Source organism: Canis lupus, chromosome 23 (genome assembly GCF_011100685.1).
Source record: "Canis lupus familiaris isolate Mischka breed German Shepherd chromosome 23, alternate assembly UU_Cfam_GSD_1.0, whole genome shotgun sequence".
NCBI lineage: Eukaryota > Metazoa > Chordata > Mammalia > Carnivora > Canidae > Canis > Canis lupus.
The window spans coordinates 24218127-24240688 of NC_049244.1; the positions used below are offsets into that span (position 1 = coordinate 24218127).

At 35.1% G+C, this 22562-nt stretch overlaps 1 protein-coding gene across 1 annotated transcript in view; it reads right to left on the minus strand.

Moving 5' to 3' along the window:
* The window catches only part of KCNH8 (potassium voltage-gated channel subfamily H member 8), a 366249-nt gene that overhangs the window by 86730 nt on the left and 256957 nt on the right, over window positions 1-22562 (minus strand). The window contains exon 7 of the mRNA XM_038570738.1: window positions 21135-21342. Coding sequence (XP_038426666.1) covers window positions 21135-21342 — 208 coding nt within the window. The remainder of the gene's footprint in view (window positions 1-21134; window positions 21343-22562) is intronic.

Genomic DNA, 22562 nt, shown 5'->3' on the forward strand with positions numbered 1-22562 from the left:
ATTGACTCAGAAAATAGAGACTTTTACTAAAATAATTCCATTGAGCTTGCCATCCAAAGATGGAATCTTTCCCTTCCAGGGAATGAAAAATATGTGATTCACCAATTTTAAAGAATGTAAAATCCTCTAAGTTGGCAGTGGCAATGAATTGGTGTTTGTTTCCCCGACGCAGACACACACACTCAGTAAGGCCATGATAATTGTTAAGAATGACTATCTGATATGACTTGCTTACACCACTCATCAAGCATGTTGTCAACAGAAAAACAAAATAATACTGGGTTATTCATTTAAGAAGATCTAATTCTTCAGAAACCTATTATACCATGGTATTATTTTTGGATTTGCAAATATATTTGCATTGCTATGAACAAGCATTTTTTTGTATGAAACATACAAAACACTGTATTGGAGATAGGAATCATGTCTCCTCAGTTTATGACATACTCTTAAATCAAGTACTAATTGGCTCTTTGAAATAATTTCATTGGTTATTTCCTAGAGGGTCAGTCTCCACATATTCCACGATATACCATTTCAGCCACAGAATAGCTTTGCAATCTGTAAGCCTAAACCAATATATTTAAAAAAATTAATGGGATTAACTAGCACTAAAAATACGATTTTATGAGCAAATGATAAAATTAGAAATACCACCCTTCTATATATGACACTTAAAAAAAAGCCAACCTTGACAGAATTCCATTTCAGGCTAGAAAGACTACTAAAAATAAAACTGTAATCTCTGACCATCAGCAGCAGATTTTCAGTAAAGACTGCGAGCAGTTTGCGTGCTGGCTTCAACACTATAAATCAAGTACATAAAGTTTCTGGAGAACAAAATCAGCTGTGAGAGTCATGATTTTAATAAAATATCATAGGGCAGTAATAGGAATAATGATAGCTAAAACAGCAGCAGTGGCAGTGGCAGCAACTGCTGTTAACATGAAATGAGCATCTGATAATCACTTCCTATCACTTAATCTCCATCATAACCTGGTAAAGAAGCTAATCCTGCTTCTATTTCACAGATGAGGAGCCAGTGCCTAGACAGGTAAATGCCACACAGTTGGTAAGCAGAGGATTCAGGTTTTGAAGTCTGAATCTAGAACTCGCATTCTTAAAAGCAGTCATGTGACATCTGATCTTTTGAGATCAAATATAGGTTTACAGGAAGCTATCCAGCCCAAAATTAATTTTCAATGTTTTCATGAGAGAAAATGGATAAAGAGTTTGAAAGCTGTATAAAGCTTGATGTACATTAACTTTTATTTCCATCTTTAATATTTCAACGGAGGGAATCTTCTGGCATCCAGTTTCTGCCAGTCTATTTAATTTTGGTGTAGAGGACAAGGGCATGGACAAATATACAAGGAAACAAATCTACCATTTTTGCAGAGAGACTTCATAAATCATTTCTATCTTAACAGGGTTCTGGTCTCTAAGTTTCTGAGGAATTAAGTTTGGGATTTGTCTCTGTCTTTCCTAACTAATCTCAGTGGAAAAAAAACAAAACCAAAAGACTCTGTCCAAGTAAATGACCTGTCAGTAAAGAGATTTTAGCAGTAGTCTCCATAGTGTCTTAAACTATGAACCACATTTTAATCACTTCTTCTATTTGTGGCTAGTTGGAGAAAGACATACAAGCAAACACCCAAACATACACACATGACAAGAACCAAGGAAAGAGGTATGGACATTTTTAAACCAGATGTCTAATTGGTTTACATAAAATGTCCAATTATCTTTTTATCTTTTATCTATAACTCATGGTCATGTTTGTTAAAATCTCAAATGGAGAAATAACTCCAGTGGAAATTCTTTATAAATTTAATACCACTTTATAAAAGTAATCACACAATGAGGATAACAAACAGAAGAAAACTTTTCATTAGTTATGTATATAAAGCTTATACTTCATATAGAAGTATATATACATGAGGATATAAAGTGTGAGACAAATTTCCTAAAAATAGCATGTGTATTCCTTTTCATGTGAATGTACAGCTGGACTAAACAGTTTGACAAACATCACAAGGAGAAGTATTGCCTACATTTCTCTGTTTTGAGTTTGGAATAAGATTTCTAAAATACTCTATTAATCAGGTCACACCTTCTCTGGTCTCTCTTGTCTTAGAGATCACATCTGCACATCTCAGCCAAAACTCTCAACCATTGTTTTGGCCTTATCTCTCTTTTTACTCACTGTGTATCTGAAAAGGCAAATTGGTTACCTATGGACTGGATCAGGTCCAGTTATTTACACTGTGCTTACATTGTGCTTTTCAAGTTCTGCATTACTTGCCAATATTTAAATATCAGACATTTAACAAAAAATCCTGACTCTCAAATTCTCTGAAAAAATCAGTTAATGTAGCTGGACCTAGGTCATAGTTGGTTCTCTCAAGTAGGGCTTGCATTCTCCACTTCTTTCAGAACTTAATTTCAGTAACCTTTAGTTTCACACCTGGCCTCCTTCATCCATAAATGCTATGACTTCCTCTTGTTAACTTTTTATTTTATTCAAGAATGTTCTGCTCCACACAAACTCATCTACTAACTGTTCCTCAAATGCATTGTGAAATTTCCTACTTCCATGAATTTATTCACACCATGTATACCACACCTAAATATTCTCTAAATGTTCTCCTCTAAAATAGTATTCACCTTTTAAAGTTCATCTCCAATGCCATTCTCAAAGAAATTCAGTTAAAATTATTTTTATTTCTTTCTAAGCTCTCTTTTTTAAAGATTTTATTTATTTACTCATGAGAGACACACAGAGAGAGGCAGAGACATAGGCAGAGGGAGAAGCAGATTTCCTGTGGGGAGTCTGATGAGGGACTCTATCCCAGGACCCTGGGATCATGACCTGAGCCAAAGGCAGATGTTCAACCACTAAGCCACCCAGGTGCCCTGTTTCTAAAAAACTCTTCAGGAAATTTTTATGTGTGCAAATTTACAGCAAATCAGCCTTTAAAAAATAATTTTTGTGTAGTTTTGTGTCTATCTCTTGACACTCCAAGAAGAGAGTATACTTCTATAAGGCAGGGGCTCTAATTTACAACTCTTTACATTGCTTGCAGCTCATAGCACTGTCTTTTTTCAGTCCTCAACAAATATTTATTTCATAGTAAATACTGAAAACCTTGTAGAGTTTAAATGCAACAATCTCAAAGACTCAGTTCTTTTTCTATTCTATTTTTCAATATATCTATAGTCTCTTATGAAAATAATCTGCAGTACATTGAACTGTCACCTATTCCAAAGAATATGATTAATATAGTAGCTAGAAATAATTCTATATCAAGCAATTTGATGATGCCTTCTCTAGACAGCAGCATAATTCATTTTCCTAGTAACTGAACAATTCTGTTTGAAGGACTGGAGATTTGATGTCTTACATTTAAATGATTTTCCCCTATAAATATATCATAAGTGGGAATCAGGTCTTCAGTAATTAACCCTTATTGAATTGGCCTTTTAGGATTAGATTACAACCATTCTTATAGTTTAAACAAAACATACAATGAGATCACACTGGAATTTAGGTTACAGTATTTGGGGCAGAAATTGATACAGTAGTTCTGGCAAGATAATGACCTTGGCTAGTGTGTAAGGCTTTCTGATATAAATACCTGAAAATACTGGTAATATATGCATTCTTCCAAATGAGGAAGTGAAATCTTCACATGCAAAAAAAGGAGTAGCAAATTTGAAGGCTGGCATGGTGATGGTGCTGATAGGGAGAGAAGGATAGGAAGCTGACCAGAAGTAATGATGTCTATGGCCTTGGATTTCACACCCATTCAGGCACAGGAGAGAATACCTAAATCTTACAAACACTGAACTGACACCTGGTATAAAACCGCGACACATGCATGGAGAAGGGTAGAAATGATCTACCCAACAGCTTATGGGAAAGACAAGGAAACTAGAGTTTGAAAAAAGTAATCTCTTGAGAGAAATTTTTTAAATTCAGACTTGTGCCTTGCATACATTGGTGTCTGAATATATACTATCCATGAGGCACCTTGAAGCTAAGCAATTTTTAAGAATTTGATCCTAGGCCAAGAAATAATGTTTCTGTCCTTGGCAAAAGCAAACAAAAACAATCAAAATTCTGTATATTCTCATTCCTCCCTCTGCACAGGATTTCTAAAAGAAGTCCTATTGAAGATGAGCTGACAATGAAAATGAAAAACATCAAAATACATGAGGAAATAAATATTAAAATACAATGAACTCGAATTAATAAAATAAAAAAGGGAAATACAATTAAGACAATATATTTAAAATATTTAAATTCAATTAATGGACATAAAGGAAGGAATTAGAACTATTAAAAGGAAGCCAAACACCATGGAAAACAGAGATCTGAGAGAGCACCAAATAAAATTTCAGTCTATATTTGATAGAAAATAGTTAATAAGGATCTATAACATATGTATAACTAAATTCAAAACTTGACCCAATAAACATATATAAAACCTTGCAAAATTATATGCAAAAAATATATATGCATGTCCTAATCCAAACACCAAAGAGTATATTCAAAATGAGTGTCAACAAACCTGAAGAACCAGTGTCATAGGGACCAAATTCTGTGACAACTAATGCATGTAATTAAAAATCAATAACGAACACTTAACTTCATAAGTCACATACACATTGAGTAGTAATTTTTAAAGATTTAACACTTAAAAATATAGAGCATCAGAAAGATTATTTAGGAAAGAAGAGAATTTGTAAATTAATGAGCTAAGTGTCTCATTCACCAAAGAGGAAGCTGTAGTAGTCAGAAGAGAAAAAAGGAAGAAACAACAGAAAGGAAGGAAGGAAGGAAGGAAGGAAGGAAGGAAGGAAGGAAGGAAGAAAGAAGAAAAAGAAAGAAAGAAAGAAAGAAAGAAAGAAAGAAAGAAAGAAAGAAAGAAAAAGAAAGAAAGAAAGAAAGAAAGAAAGAAAGAAAGAAAGAAAGAAAGAAAGAAAGAAAGAAAGAAAAAAGAAAAAGAAAATATCTTCTACTTTACTTAGGGAATTGGAAATTAAAACATGACGCTATTTCATTTACCCTCCACTTCTCCCTGACCCTAGATTTTTGCAAGTTTAAAATCATTCATAGTAATTGTTGGTGATGATCTGGGGAAAGAACACATATTACACTACCAAGTAAGACACTGCAACAATGTATTATTATTATCATCAACTACTATCTGCTATTTAATTATCTACTGTTACTATTACTATGACTTCTATTTGTGGTAATTTATATGGAAGCTAATGAGACAAAATAAAACACTCTTTATTAATACATTTGCATAGGCGAAAAATAGAATCCAAGAAGAGCCTATGCACCAACTTGAGGAAGGGAGCAAGTGGGAATTAGTGGGTAATGGGGTTTTGGCTTTATCTGTAATGTTGTATTATTTTAAAAATACAAATGAAACAAATACGGCAAAATAATCTCAAACAGTGTCTACACCATTTGTTCTAATCTTTTGTATGTTAAAAATACTTTATTTAAAAAAAGAGATTTCTAGGAAACCTCAAACTTTTCAAGCTTTAGTTTCTTTTTTGTAAATGGGGTTGAAAATATCTGTCTCATGGAAATGCAATAAAAATCAGATGAGACAATGTACACAAATATATTAAGCACTGAACCATGTATGTAGTTTGTACTAAATATACGTAACTAAATATTAATTTGATGTAAGTCTATTGTTTTTAAAAATGTAGAAAAATTTACAAATAACTCCACTACTTACTGAATTTATTTCTAGTCTCTCTCTGTGTGTGTGTGTGTGTGTGTGTGTGTACTTCCTCTTTATCCCAAATAGGAATCATATAATGCACTGAAATCTGTATCTTGAGTTCTTCATTTGAAATAACCAGAGCTTTTCCCCATGTCATTAACTTTTCATTAAAATCATGATGTATTATTTCTTACCCTTGTGTTTTCTTGATACTTCCTTTTTTCCTGTCTTTTTCTATACGTCCTATGGTTTGTGTGATTTATAAGCTATGTGCACTATTTTAAATTCTATTTGGTGGTGACATTTAGTTTTTCAAAGTCTATCTAATCTATATTCTCTACTTACCAGTTAATATTGACAATTTACATTGTAGTACCTCCTTTCCCTGCCCACATCTCTAAGATGAGAAATTTTGTATATTTGAAATTTTCTTCTAATCTTGGATGAAATAGAAAACCTACTGAGCCTGGCAGAGCTATTATTTGACGTTAAAAGAATGTCTGTGCAACAAAGATAATTGTCCCATCTCCTTGCAGACCTGTGCTCTCTGAATCAAAGGGCAGAGTATGAGTATAGAATGAAGGACTTCCGTTAGTGTAGATCTCTCAAAATTTGAAGCTCAAGTTGTCTGTTGGTTATATTTTAAAATCCAAACCTATTTATGTGTCATTTTGTGGAAATTCTTGTCTCTAGTAATAAGAGATCAATGGTTGATCCTAATTTTTGATGATGGTTAAGATGGTTAGGATGCTTTTATCCTGGTCATTATATAAATGTTAGTGGGAAGACGGGAGAGGCTGCATCAAGGGTTGCTATTCAGAAAAACTGTTACCTGGATCCAATTTTCTTGAATTTAGTGATGAGGGGAACATATTAAAAAAAGATAAAGAAGATACTAACTTAAGAAAAATCCTGACACCCTGATTCTTTTCCATTGAAATCACAAGTTATTTTCTATTACTTCTTTTTTTTTTTTTTTAAGATTTTATTTACTTATTCATGAGAGACACACAGTAAGGCAGAGGCACAGGCAGAGGGAGAAGCATGCTCCCCATGGCAAGCCCAATGAGGAACCTGATCTCAGGACCCAGGATCACGCCCTGAGCCAAAGGCAGACACTCAACCGCTGAGCCACCCAGGTGTCCCTTTTCTATTACTTCTTAAAAATATTATCTTTACACTTCAGCCCTGGAAATTTAAAAATAGTGTATTTGGATTTGAGGAAAGGGATATATAGACTAAAATGTAATTTTAAAAAGACATACATCAGGTCAACACTACGCCCTCTTTGAAATAAGGGCCAAAAATAACAAAAATCAGTTCACATATTTTTGGAAGTAGAAATATGTATTTCTATCTTCAGAAATACCTTAGAGTAGAAAATCTCCATTGAAAATCTTTTGTACCCCTCTTCTTCACATAAAAAATAAGTTGATGTTCTAACAATTTTGGAGATCATCTGTTCTGACCACTTCATTTTACCCAGAAGAAATATGAAACCTGAAGCCTAGATTGGAGTCTTAATTTCATGACTCCCAGTCCACTGTTCTTCTCAGTACATCATGAGAAGCAAGCAAGTAAGTAAAATTAGAAGTTTAGAATATTTCTCTCTAGGGCTCTTCCTTACACTAACATTCTGTGATCTATGAACCAAGGTTAGCTGGAATAAAATAGTAACTCAACTGGAGCCAATTCAATTGCCTAAGGTTGCTGAGTATAGGGGTTGAAAAAAAAATGCTGGCATTAAAGGCTGCTTTGCAAAAGGACTCCCCAGCTGAGCTAATCAAATGCTGTCCAAATAACTGAAGTTCTAAGATATTAGGAAATCAGCTTTGCTTCGGACTATCATTTAGAGACTAAACCAGAAATGAAAATTTGAACATTTCAATCACAAGTTATTTCTATATCCATTTGGAGAGTAGCGTTGCTTTCTCTCAGTTTAAGAAATCATTACAATTCTTTAAAGTTGCATGTAAAGTGAAATTGTTTATTGAGTTTGTTTGCATCATAAAATTGACAGTGCATGGCTGTGGCTAAATTCTTCCAATGGTTAAGAAATTTAGAAAAAAAATGGATTACAGGAGAGGATTTCCATGGCATGTATATTATTGTACAGAATACAATTACATTCTAATAGTAAAAACCCTGGAAAGAACAGAAAGTTGAAAAAATGTTCTACTATTGAGTTGGAGCACTTCTGACTGAGTCTCACTCTCGGTAAAAGATACGTCAACAGACTAGGTATTATTTCTTCAAAAAACCCAAGTTTCAAGTGCAAGGCAATTTTCTTAAAGGAATTGGAACCGAATCTTCTCCAAGTTGAAAACAATCTTAGAGATCATCTAGCTCTAGGATGTTTTTGTTTGTCCCATTTACAAGGAACCCATGAAAAAGTATCATAGAATATACAAACTATAGTTTTATGCATACTATTTAAACAGATGTAGGAATTTATCACAGAGAGTTACAACTTCCACTCATTTTCCAAAAAGGCTTATGACTCAAGAAGAATTGAGACTCAGTAAGAACCAGTTGCATGGGGATCCCTGGGTGGCTCAGCGGTTTAGTGCCTGCCTTGGGCTCAGGGAGTGATCCTGGAGTCCTGGGATCAAGTCCTGAATCAGGCTCCCTGCATGAAGCCTGCTTCTCCCTCTGCCTGTGTCTCTGCCTCTCTCTGTCTGTGCCTCTCATGAATAAATAAATAAATAAATAAATAAATAAATAAATAAATAAATAAATAAAATCTTTAAAAAAATTTAAAAAGAGAGAGAGAGAGAGAAAAAAAAAGAGTCAGTTTCGTATCTCATTTCCACAGAGATAATTGGCACAGATATGGTATAATAAAATTTCATAGGTCATATAGGTAACTAGCAGCAGGGCTGCAGTTAGGATAGAAGATCCCAACTTCCAAGTTAAGAATTGTTCTATTTTACCCTGTTCTTTTACAAAAAATATTTTTGAGGGCCAGAGTTGAAAGTTTGGTATCAAGTATCCATAAGAATGTCTGTTAGTGATCTATAAAATATTTTCTCAGTAACATCTAGTGAAGTTAAAGTAAATATTTAATAAAAAAGATAATTTTCTGAAACCAGTATGAAAAAGAGTATAGACATTGGATAAGTCAGGGAGAAATTTATTAGTACTTTAGATTATAAGACTGTTTTCCTAAAAACTCAAAGAAATTAGTTAAAATTTGGATACATATTATGTGAAATATCTACACAATATTATTTTCAAGTCACTAGATTTTCTTATATCAATAATAACTGGAACCAAATTAATGAAAAATGGATCCCACCCACATAAGCAGAAAAATGTAAAATATTTAGAAATAAACTCAATAAGAAATATGTGTGACTTGTATGAAGAAAACTACATACTTTCTCTTAATTATATAAAAATTTTTAAATAATTGGAGATTAAGTACCATGCCTTGGATGACAAAAGTATCTCACTGTTATAAAAGCATTAATTTCCTTAAACTAATTTTTGAAATTAATTCCAATTAAAATGCCATTCGTATTTTTTTGGAGGGGTGATTTTTCCTAATATTGATCTAAATGAGTAAATGAGTCAGAATGGCCTCATTCTACTTGCTGTACCAAAAATTTAAACAGTACAATAATTAAACTCAGCAATACTGGTATAAAATTAGACTGTCAGTGAAAGAAAAATGAAATCTAGTAATAGCCATAAGTATGCATAATAATTGAGTATGATTAAAATGCCATATTTAATTAGTGTGAGTAAATGGATTATTCAATAAATAATACTGAGAGGCTATTTAGGCATTTAAACTATACACATATACGAAAGAAAGAAAGAAAGAAAGAAAAAAGAAAGAAACAAAGAAACGAAGGAAGGAAGAAAGAAAGAAAAAAAGTTAGATCCAAGCCTCAACCAGCTATATTAAACTCCCCCTGACCACCTTTTCTTTTCTTTAGATGCTCACATTGCCTTTTGGACCACCCTAAAACTAGTATCTTCAACTTTGAACTTATTTAAGTATAGAAGCATTTGGCACTCTGGAAGCCGGAAACATATTATTGTCCCTGATCTTAACAACCACAAAACTCAGGAAAATCCTTTAGGGTAGAAAGAAGAGGTCAAAGGTAGGCAAAGTTTCTAGTGATTAAATCATAGGATCCTTTGGGAGGAGCACAATAAGTCAATGAATGGTCAGCGCAGCATCACCTTCTTGCAGAAAATACTCAAAGGAGATTCTCTCTTCCAAAGTCTAGGTCAGGGCAGGGCTGAAGGTGTTTGAGAACCAAGCATATTCCTTCAAGGGCTGAGAGGACAAAATGAGACTAGGAAGCAGCTCATTGGAGGGTTTTGGATCTAATAAAAGATAGCAGTACCAACCCAAATTTATCTCCAGTTAGAAAATGGAAGTGTGTTTGAATTATTCACTAATTCAGAAAACACAAAAAAAGGATCAGGATAGGGAATGAAAGAGTTGAAATGATTAGCTGTCTCTGGTATCCTATAAGGATGAAACCATTGCTTATCATACTCTACACAATAGGAAATTAAGAACTGACTTATTCACTGCCACACCACACAAATCCCAAGACGCTAAGTGAGGAATATGGCCCTTAAAATCTACATATTTGAATAGTATATGTGATATTGTGATTCATAATAAATATGTATTTGGTTTCCATCTTGTTTCTGGCACAGATCTCCTAAAACATCTTTTCTATGATATAACTATTGCACCTAAAGATGGAAGCTGATTGCTAGATAGCCAACCCTGTGATTAGAATGTTGGAAATTTCCATCCCACCCCAACCTTCAGGGAGGGGAGAGGGGATGGAGGTTGAATCAGTCACCAATGACCACTTGTGTACTTACTTTTTATGATTTCAAATCCATATTTTGAAACCTTGTTTTGAATGAAGTCATTTGTGATTAGAACTTGTTTTGAATAACTTGTTTTAATGATATGGTTTTGAAGTTGGATATTGATATTGATATGATACTGATACTCATATCAATTGTTAAAAAGAAACTAGAGGCCCAAAATGGAGTCACTTTTGCTAAGCTCCATCAAAACTTAATACCTAACCTAACTGCAGTTTCAGCCTCTCTCAGGAATGGAATTTTAAACCAATCAGTCTGGAATTTCTGATCAGCACTAATGAGGTCATTTGCATGTTAAGTAAGACTTTCTGTCTTTTCTGCTAAGGGAAGATGGCCTTGCCTGAAACAATTCTTTCTGTTCTTGTGCTGATAACTTCCTTGTCCAGCACCATTTCTGCCTTTAGAAATCTTCCATTTTGTATAGCTTCTAAAGGATGCTTTCTACTTGCTGGTTGGGATGCTGTCCTGAATTGTTAAGAAAGTTAATTTGATCTTCAAATTTACTCATTTGAATTTTTGTTTTTAACACAACCATACCCTTGTTTACTATGCTTTCCTGATAACTCCCATATCTGGTTCCCCACTCCCTAAATCCTTTGTCTTTAGCTGAGGGTAGTATTTAAGATGAAAACATGGACTATTTTGGCAAGTTACTCAGTTTTCCTGGGTTTCTCTCACATATATAGGGGATATACATGCTATCATGCTTCTGTTTTCTTCTGTTAGTCTGTTATTTTATTACAAGGTGTCTCCTCCAAGAACCTAGAAGAGTAGAGGGAAAATTATTTTTCCCCTCCCATAGAAACAAAACAGTTCCCATTCAAATGTGATTTGAATACTGAAGAAATTAAATTTTTGGATAGTCAAAGTATCCTAAAATAATACATAATTTGATTGAAATATAATGTTGACATTTGGCTTTCTATTACATCTTAAAATAATGTACTATGTAATCGAAATATAATCTTGACATTTGGCTTTCTATTACTTTATTTAATTTTTTATTAAGTTTTTAATGTTAATTCCATAGAGTTAACATATAGTGTTATATTAGTTTCCAGTGTACAATAGTGATTTGACCATTCTATACATTATGCAGGGCTCATCATGACAAATGTATTCTTTAATCCCCATTACCTATTTCACCCATCCCTCGACATACCTCCCCTCTGGTAACCATCAATTTGTTCTCTATAGTTAAGAGTGTGTTTCTTTGTTCATCTCTCTCCCTCTGGCTTCCTATTACTGTATGATCTATACTTCATGGAAATACAGTTTCACCAAATGAGGAATGAGAATTTTGTTCTTTAATTTTATAAATGATAAGATAATATAAAGAAAGAGATACCCGGCATAACTTACTTCTGAACACTGAAGGAAGACTGACTTCAGAACCTCTTCCTCTTTAATCTGAGTGGGATGACCCATTGATATGGGACAGAAGGCTTTATTTGTGGTCCACTGATTCATTCCTGCATTCACCCAAATAAATGATCCTTGGGTTCTCTACATAGGCATACTGAGATCAGTATCATGGAAAGAACATAAAGACAGGAGTTTGTGGTATAGAGTATGTACATAATGTCTCTCTGGAAAGAGAGAAAGATACACTTATACAGATACACATATGCATATATATATGTATGTGTGTTTGTGTGTATGTTATTAACACAATAATGATGTGTCATAATTCTACATCACTTTTTAGTTTGCAAATTGTTTTTATATACATTAGCTTACTTAAGCTCACCCAACTGATGAGATATAGAAGCAGAAAAATGTTCACCTTTAGCCCTCGCTGACATATAGCCTGCCTAGTCTCTATAAGGATCAAATAAGTACTGGTTGCTACATTTGAAAATGGCCTCATGACTGCCTGTACTTCTCACTGATAGTTAATAGTGAGCTGAATGATATGCACCAAGAGATCTCAGTGAAAGTAGTTTTAGGAGTAGAAATTCAAAGAAACACTCATGATCTAATACTCCCTGCATGTCCCCTCCCCCTTGAGCATGAAGCATATGAACGCCAGCTTCATACAGCAAAAGTGCAGCTCTTTCTGCCCATGGGTCTTATCCCCATGCTACTTAAATAAACTTAAGTTGCACCATAAAAGGTCTCAAGAATTCTTTCTTGATTGTCATGCTCAGTGATCTTGCAACACAACTACTCTCTAATGTAGGTATTTTTTGTTATCTCCATATTATAAATGAGGATAATCTCTCTCTCTATTCTTATAGATTTACTGTGGAAAGATTCAGTGGTATCCCATATTGTTAAAAAGATGGAAATCATAATTATTCCTCCTACTATGATACTAAGTCTAGTAATTTGTTAAGGTGTGTTTTTTAAACTCCAAATTCATGAGAGATTAACAGAATATTAATAATGTGTAGTAGAAAAAGGAAAGGTTATGAGGTAAGATAAATGTATGCGACATTTGGGTTAAATAAAGTTTAAACAATTTCTTTGGGATTTCTCTGAGCTCACACTGTGCTAATTTACCTTGTCAGTCCTTCAGAATGGGATGGAGTGCCTTCATTTCTCAAACTTATATGACAATAGGACCATTTTTGCTTGGAGTGTATGGTCTGAAGCTCAAACATATTTGGAAACCCTGGTACAAGAATATTCTGAAATATCAGCTTCAGTATTTTCTAATTGTTAAGTGTGAAGTACATCCTCTTATTGGGCAACTCTTGCAATGTGAAATCATATTAACTCCCAGTCTGCTACCCGAAACACAAAACTTTCCTATCAAAGGATTGAGAACAGTATGCAATTAAAAGCTAATTTTGTGTTGCTTGCTTTCTAAATGCCCAAATAAGTTTTAAACGTACAAGGTCAGACGACAGAGATAATTCAACTTCAGCATTGGAAATTCATATATGTTATTTCCTCAATTTTTTATAAGTAAAGTGTATCATTATATTCAGAATGTACAATGGAAAACTCAATTTTAAGAATAGACCATTTGCTCTTTATGGCAAAGAGTAAAATCTTTCTAGAAAACATGGAAACATTTCTGTTTTCTAGAAACCTTTATCAAAATAGAATAGAGCACTGGCAACTCTTTTAAAACTGATGGCATTTAATTTTAGTTTCTCAGAACTACCAGTAATATAAATTGTTTCTGGTGATGATATTTAATTTATATATTAAATTATATAATTTATATTATATTATATTGTGTTATATATTGCTTCAGCATGGAGGTTAATTCCTTCTCAATGGAGAAGGACCTCCATGTTATATTGCTTCAGCATGGAGGTTAATTCCTTCTCAATGGAGAAGGACCTCCATTGAGAGAATGGACCTCCCTGGTCCATTACTATATTCAAATAAATTCACAGATGTGATGAGGATTGAAAAGAGACAGGGATGTGGAACAGGTTAGGAAGGACTGAGTTGTTGTTGGTTTAGGACTGTTTATAAACTGTGAGTATTAACGTCACAGAAATTCCTGAGACTTTTTTAAACCTTGCTACTCAAAGTGTGGTGGGGGAACCAGCAGCCTGGACTTCACTCGGGAGCTTGTGAAATACACTGGGTCTCAGGCTGCACTTCAGATTTACTAAACTAGAATCTGTATTTTAATACAATCCTCAGGTGATTTCAGTACACATTAAAGTTTAAGATCTTTTGTTTTTCAAAAAAGCCCAGGTACCCCTCACTGGGGTACATTTTAAACCTTCATTTTAAGCTTTTTCTCCTCTTTGTTCATTTCATATACTCCCAAGAATGAGAATCTATAGATAAGGCTATCTCAAACAGTTTTTCATAATTCTTTATACAAAACCTGAAAATGTAGAATGCTAGTCAGTTATATCTTTTTAAGGGAAAATTGATGCAGTTATTGAAATAACCAGCTCATAATATCATAAGACTGGTCATTTTTTTGCCCATTGCATGAGGCTTGTAAATGCTAAGCAGTTGGTAACTAGAGAGCCCTTTAAATCAATCAGCTTTTATGATGTTTTATCCAACGAGGATCAGATTTAGGATTAAAATTGTCAATGAAAATTTGAAAATGATATCTCACTTAATCCTTTTCTTCCCATTCCAGATTTTTGGGCTTTTTCCCTCTTTTTTTGGTCATTGGTACAAATATACTTTTAGGCATCCACAATGGATAAGCTTACTCCAGCCAAAGGATTAAAAGATAAAAAAGCTTCTCTCTATTACAGTGTACTCTCATCTCTATCCTTTGTAGCAGATCATCTACTTTAAAGTTCAGCATGTCACAGTTTTAGAAATAGAGATAGCTTTGAGAAAGAATGTAAGGAAGTATTTTTGGCTGCAAATTGGAGCTACTGACCACGATGCAGTCTAGCCGAGGAAGCACGGCTTGGTCAGTAGAATGCCATTGTGACGTTTACATAAGGAGCCCAGACTGTGTTGTAGTAAGCAAGAAGCATCGATAACTACCACATGTCCTTTTCTCAGCTAATTCCATTTGGCATGACAATGTCCGAGAAGGGTATGATTCATAGAAGCATTTTAATAAATGTTTTTTGTACGTTGTCCTGTTTGTTTTTAAATGTAAGGGTAAAGATGTTACTGTAGAAGGTATTCATCTTTTTTTCTCTCTCTCTCTAAAACCTTACGTGAAGCGGGTATTCTCCATCATGTATAGTAAACTGAGAGACACAGGGCCCCAGGGAAGTGAAGGTGGGAGGTCCACCTCACCCCAGCAGTCAGTATTTGAGCATGTGACCTAAGCTTGGCCAATTGGATTCTCCCTTCAGGGACTGCAAATTAGAGACAGAAGGTTAGGGGTCTCTCATAGCATTTACGAAGCAGAAACACATCTAGGCCACGTTCCCAAACTGTCAGCAACTGTGCTTCCTGCACTGGGATGCTTGGAGCTGCCTTGGATCATGTTCTTTCCCTAAGTCTTGTTCTCTCATTCTGAGTCTGCATGTCCTGCTGATGGATTCCTTTTTTGTTTTTGCTTCCAAACAAGAATCATGACTGTAAGAGAAATATCACCTCTTCACTAGACTTGAATAGCATACAGAGTTCATTGATGGAAGTTTGAGCAGATAACTGCAGTTGGAGAATAGCACCAATCAGTAGTAAGAATGGAGGAGGTGTTTGTAATGGTGGTAGCTATCAGCTGCAAGAACATACTACTTACCAGACTGTGTTAGGTATGTCAACTTGAGCACTTATAATACTCAAAACCACTGAGGGTCGGTACTTCCATATCCACTTTACAGACAAGGAAACTAAAGAGCCTTGTATAAAAAGTCACACACTGAAGTCATTTTGGCTAAAATCGCATGCCTAGTGAATCCCTGAAGCAAGATTCCAATCCAAATATTTCTAACTTAAATCAGAACCATTATGTTCTATTTGGGATCCTAAGGAACTCTTTAAGGACTAATTCAATGTCATTATTGAACTTCATAAGTGATAATTAAAATAATATATCCCTATATTAATTGGGATGTACAGAAACATGCATGTCTTCTTATTCAGATCTAGCTGGGTATTTATTGAAGACTTCTTATAGAAAACAAATAAAGATACCCCCTCCCTAAGAGATCATTCTGAAACATGTCTTTGCAGCCAAAATAAAAATTTTAATTTAAAAAGAACACTTAGGGGTACCTGGGTGGCTCAAACATCCAACTCTTGATTTCAGCTCAGGTCATGATCTCAGGGTCCTGAGGTTGAGCCCTGTGGGTGGCTCCATTCTCAGCAGGGAGTCTGCCTGAGATTCTCTTTATCTCTCCCCGAACACCTCCCCTCCTCTCTCTCTCTTTCTCTCAAATAAATAAATCTTAAAAACCTTTTTAAAATAAAAAGCATACTTAGACTCAGTTGTGTTATGCTTTTTTTTTCTTTTTAAGATTTTATTCATTCATTCATTCATCATTCATTCATGAGAGACACACAGAGAGAGAGGCAGAGACACAGGCAGAGGGAGAGAAGCAGGCTCCATGCAGGGAACCTGACGTGGGTCTTGATCCCGGGTCTCCAGGATCACACCCTGGGCCGAAGTCGGCGCTAAACCGCGGGGCCACTAAAGCTGCCCTGTGTTATGCTTCTTTAACGCAATGTTAAATCTTGCCCTTGAAGCACTAAGTTCCATAAAAGTTTTCTACACCTCAACAAGCTTACAGGATAGATGTTGGGCCTGTCACCTGTATTAGCCTGGAAGAGGAAATCTGTATGTGTGCAATTGTGAGGCTATGTGAAATTTACTAATTTTTCAGAGACTGACTCAAATAGACAGTGTGGGTTTTTTTATTTTGAAGATAGGCAAAAGCATAAAGTTTGTCATCCAGCATTACAACTAAACTTTAAGGGCAGTATGTTTTAAGCCAGTTCTTAATACACTTCTCATATAAAATCATAAGTATCACTAGTCACAGTTCACAGTGCTTTCTTGAATATAAGTAACCATCATAATAAAGTGGTAATGATGGCTATAATGGCTACTATCTATTGAAAATATACTAGGTGCCAGGCACAGTATTAAATGCTTCAAATAAATTTCCTAATTTAATACTGGCAACTCTAATATGGTAGGCACTATTGTTATTACCAGTTTATAGATATTGAAAATGAAGCAGAGCAAAACATCTCCCCTATTCTCTGGTATTCTATATTCAAAGGATCACTGCTTGAGAGAATTTTATGCTTCACTGTAGCCTCAGGATGAAGTCCAAGCTCTAAAGCTTAGCATGAATGGTCTTTAAAGATCTGGTCCCTGACTACCTGCCTCTTTAGCCTCATCACCTTAACACCCCTGTTCACCCTCTATGCTGATTCTTAGTGACTGCTTCGTGTAGCCATGTTCCTGCTCTCGCTGATGCCCTTTCTTTAGCATCTGCAGAGCCAAGATCTATTCATCCCTTAAAACTAGCTCATCTTGAAAAAGCCTTTGATGATATTCTTGTTAGATCTAGCTGCCTTCCCTCTATGCATGTTCCAGTCATAGAACTATAACACTGTGATATATCTATCGAGCTATTTGTCTCTTCTTCCTACTGCACTTTAAGTTCCATGACATTAAGTATAATATTTGTTTTGCTATCTCCAGTGCCTTACACAGGGTGAAGGAAGCCTGCACTGGACACTCAAAAATATATTTTTTGAATGAGTAAACAACTTAAGTGATCTCTTTATTTATTCTTCCCCTCTCAAACTTCCTGCCTGAAAAGATTTGCTGAATAACCATTTCCTCTAATCTCATAACATTCAAAATTATTAGAAGGAGTTCTATACAAGAAGTTAGGGAATCTAGGTTCTTGTCCCATGACTGTCACTTAGTAATTGAATGGCCTTGAAGACTGACTCATTCAACATTTTTTTTCAAACATTTGCCATGTGCAAAGAAATATACACTGTAGTGGAGATACAGCAGTGATACAACAGACAATAACCCCTACCACCACAGAGCTTATATAGCCTAGAGCTGGATTTCTCACCATAAAATTTAAAAAGTTCGACTAAGCTCCTCCCAAGCCTAAAATTCCATGAAACAATAAGTCAAACCTTAAATTTCTTAAAATACAGTATGAAAGTGTATAAGAATATGAAGTAAAAATAACACTAGGCAAATTAGTTCATAACCAGCCTTTGGTATAATTAATCCATGAATATTAATTCTTCCTTCCAAAAATAGATATCTTATAGAGAAGTGATATTACAGTTTTTTTAAAAGATTAACTTTGATTTGATCTGATGAAAAGTATGGGAGCTCTCTCTAGCTATAAGTAGTAGACCTGCCAAGGACAAAAAGGGGAAAAATCATTTTAAGACAATTAACGATGATTAGAAAGAAAATTCCATTTTATCCCTTGGGGATATGAATCTGTTCTATACATCTACCTTTAGTCACACCATAAAGAACATGTTCTCTAATCAAACTTTATTTGTGTGAAGAATTTTTTGAATCATGGTAGTTGGACCAAAAAAGATAAAATATAATATTAATACACAAATTCCATAGGAAAAACTAAATTATCCTAGATTCTCAGCTGCTTTAAAAAAATAGGAAAGGTCATAATTATTTAATTTATGTCCAAATCTCAGCTGGAAAATCTTTTAAATGAACAATAGGGCAAGTAATTTTAAGAGAAGGGAAAGTCCTTATAGCCAAGTCTATAAATCCAGTATTGACAGACATAATTAGCATACTACCTTCCTGATCATTTTATGAGAGGTGTTTGGACAGGAAATCTAATTCTCTAAAGATAAAGGTTTAGTTGTTCTTATCATAACTGAGTAAAACATAGCAATTCTTTAACGTGCTGTGATCACAAGATATACTCCCTGACACATCCTCTTTCCTCAAACTTGTTGATATTGGTGTTTGCTACTGATGGTTTATGTGGACACTGAACCATGATTAAAAAAAATCACACCATACTGGGTTTGTTCTTCCATTAAAGTCATAAATTATGGAAACCAAAATAGACTTTTGAGTTATTTGGTGAGTTTTCTCATATTCTAGCTGAGGAAACTGAGGCCTATAGACGTGAACCAAATTACTGCAAATCTCACAATTGGTTAGTGGTGGAGCCATGATGATAGGAGAGTACTGTTGCCCCAACCCAATGTTTTCTTCCCATCATTGTACTATGCCAGTGCTTTCTTTGTGGGTTGACTTCCACTTCACAAGCTTCCATTCATTACATTGAACCATAACATCAAGTTTAAGAGTAGGAGTGGTAGGGGGCAATACTGAAGCAGTTCAGATGGCTGGCTTCTTTTTTCTTAGAAAATCAATACCTCTGTGTGTTTGTGGGAAGAAAAACAACAGCTAGCTTGTACATCTGCAGCAGAACTGGTGTGTTGGAAATGAAACAAAAGCTTTCCTCATCTAACTAAATTTGAGAGCGTGAATAAGCTGAATTTCCCCATCTGGAGACTCTCAGACTAGACAAGGCTTACAAATTAATATGAGTGTATAGGTCTGGGGCCTGAAGGAAATTAGGTCAGGCCCAGAAAGGAATCAGGTGGCTGACCACAAGTCAGAATTTAAATATGGATTCAAAACATAGGGCAGAGATCTAATGCTGTGATTCACTGAACACCATTAGGACTACACCAGAGTATGTGATGAGGGACCCTTCAGGACAAGAAAATAGAAAGGGAAACAATACTAAAGGACAGGAAATGTTTTAAACCAAGTACAATCCAGACTTTGGTCCTCCTTTTAATCAACTCTTCTCTGTCCTCCTCCTGCTGTCTTTTCCTCTCCCTGCTCACATTCCCAAATCCCTGCTCACATTCCCAAATCCCAAATATGTAGGATATTCCTGCTTTCACTCTGCAGTTGTATTGCTCCCTTGACTTCATTTCTGAGAATTGAGATCCACAGCAAGGCACAGAAGAAGTACTTTGATAAGGAAGAGAAGACTATTCCGAGATGAAAATTATCAGAACACATTCATTGCTTTGGTGCAACTTAGGGTCAATATCGAGATGTGTAGGTGCATTTTTAAGAACGTAGACAGGTGATTCACTCCCTGGAATCTGTTTTCATAGGATCTCCAGCTCATTCTCCAAAGACGTACTTTGAAGGCTTTGTATATACGCCCTATGGTGAAAGGCTGGCATTATGAGAGGCAACCCAGGGATGTTCCAAATGCATTCTGCCATTAAGTACTGGTATGAAAAGTTAGAGCATCTTTCTCTCTTGGGAATCTCTTGTGGCTTCATCCCTGTGCAAAGGTCTGAGTTTCCAAAAGTTCAAGATTGATTTTTGGAGAAAAGAAGTGAAGAATTTCTAGCCAACCAAGAAACAGATTCTTTTGATGAAATGTCAGATTAAGGAAAAAAAAAAAAAAGAATTCTACACGGTGTACTATGACAATTCTCTAAAGGCAATGACTGGGAGAAGAATGCAGATATTTTTGGATAGAGGGTTATAGCCTTCAGAATTTCATTTTCTGTAAAGTTCTTGTGGTTAACATAAGTTTAAAAATGTGTTCCTGTGCAGAACATTTCAGATTCATTTATGCAGAATTATGTAACCCTTGGAAAAATCTCCCTTAAATTCCCATGTATTATGGGGACACAAAATTCTACAAATTATATTTGTTGATATCCAGTACCCTCTATCATCCCAAATTCCCGAAGTATACTAAATGTGGCAAGTGGGTCATTATAATACATTCTCTCTCTGTCTCACTGCAGTGATTGGCCATAGGCCAGTTGCCCACTGATCCAATGGTACTAGCCCTGCATTGGAGATGTCAGATAATATAACACATTACTTATCTGAACACTTCTACAGCCTGGCTGGTCATTTTAAACAGTTAACTCATTGAAATCTTAACCGATTACTCTTTAAAATATATATAAGGATTTTCCAGAAAACTTTCTCAAGAGAAATCACTTGATCATGGACCCAGCCCACTCCACCTCTAAAAATTATTAGACAAATTGACAGTCAGAGGACATATTTATGGACTCATCTTTCACCTCCTCCAAATTCTAGACAATCTTCCTTTTCACTTAAAAATGGAAAATGTGACAAATGTAAGCCCTTACCAACTTCCCACTTCAGAAGGCTGTTGTCTTCCCTCTCCATTTTTCCAATGACATACCAGATACACGCCATCCAGTGTGCAAGAAGTGCAAACATGGACATGAGCAGAGTCAGGACGATTGTGCTATGCTGAGAATAACGGTCCAACTTCTGCAGGAGACGCAAAAGACGCAGCAGCCGGACTGTCTTCAGGAGATGCACGAGAGACACCTGTGGGAGGAGACAGGGCGGCACAACTTGACCCATGGGCTCATTTCATGTTATGACGTTACTTTAACTTACAGCTGTCCTGAAAAGTTCTTGAAATTAAGTATAATCATGATCCCAATGCTATGGTCATTTTTCATGACCATACCAATCTCATTTCTTAACATATTATATCAAGAAGTGATAGAACAAAAGATAAAATTTCTTTAAATTAATTCTTATTTTCCTTAAGATTTATCTGTTTTTCTCAACCTATTTGGTTGAATATAATTTTGTATATTACGATAAACAACTGAAACACATTATGGTTTCAGGACTGAACATAAGGTGTCTCCACCTATTACACACATTTTCTTTCAATTCCACATCCCTTCCTCAGTGTAAGAGCGGTTTTATAACAATAACTGATACATGATGAAGTAAAACCCTGTGAAGTGGCAATAACGATAACTTAGTTTTGGAAAACACAGTGATTAGATTTATCAAACTTGTATCAGATCTACTCAAAAATGCCAGTAGCATGTTCTGTCTCATGTGCTGTGCTCTCTTCCTTCTAACATTGCTGATAGACAGGGAAAACATGTGCCTGAAACTTATACATCCTGAGCCCTCTCTCAAATACGCTTAGAGAACCAAAATAAAATGAACACAATTTTTGAAAACTCTCCTACGTCCTGACTTCGTATGCACTAAACAGTATACTTGTTGCTAAGGGATTATTTTCCTGACTTCGAGCGCCCAACTGAAAAATGTGCACTGTTGGTGTCCACCAGAATGGTCAATGTCGTTATTAACAACACACGTGGTGCACTAATGTATACTCTTTCACACCTCAATGAGCCTCAATAAGCATTCTAAAATAGAAAAGGCAAATAAAGTATAGGCTTATATGCAAATAGAGTTTGACAAATTACTCAATTTTTTCTAATTTGGGAAGGGGTGTGGAAAGAACCATAAATACAGGGGAAGAAAGTGGTTTGTATGACTACCCCTAAAAACGGTATTTCCTAAAGACAGAATCATAAACACGGCCAGCATCTTCTGGAAATTTGCCTTTATAATTAGCTCTGGAGTTAGTTGACTTCCAATTCCTTCCTCCACTATTCATCTCTCCTTATGTCTAAGAAACTCGTACCTAGAGCAGTGCCTGACATATAGTAAGTGCTCAATAAATATATGTTGAATGAATGAATGGGTAATAAATTGAGATACAAAACACTCTA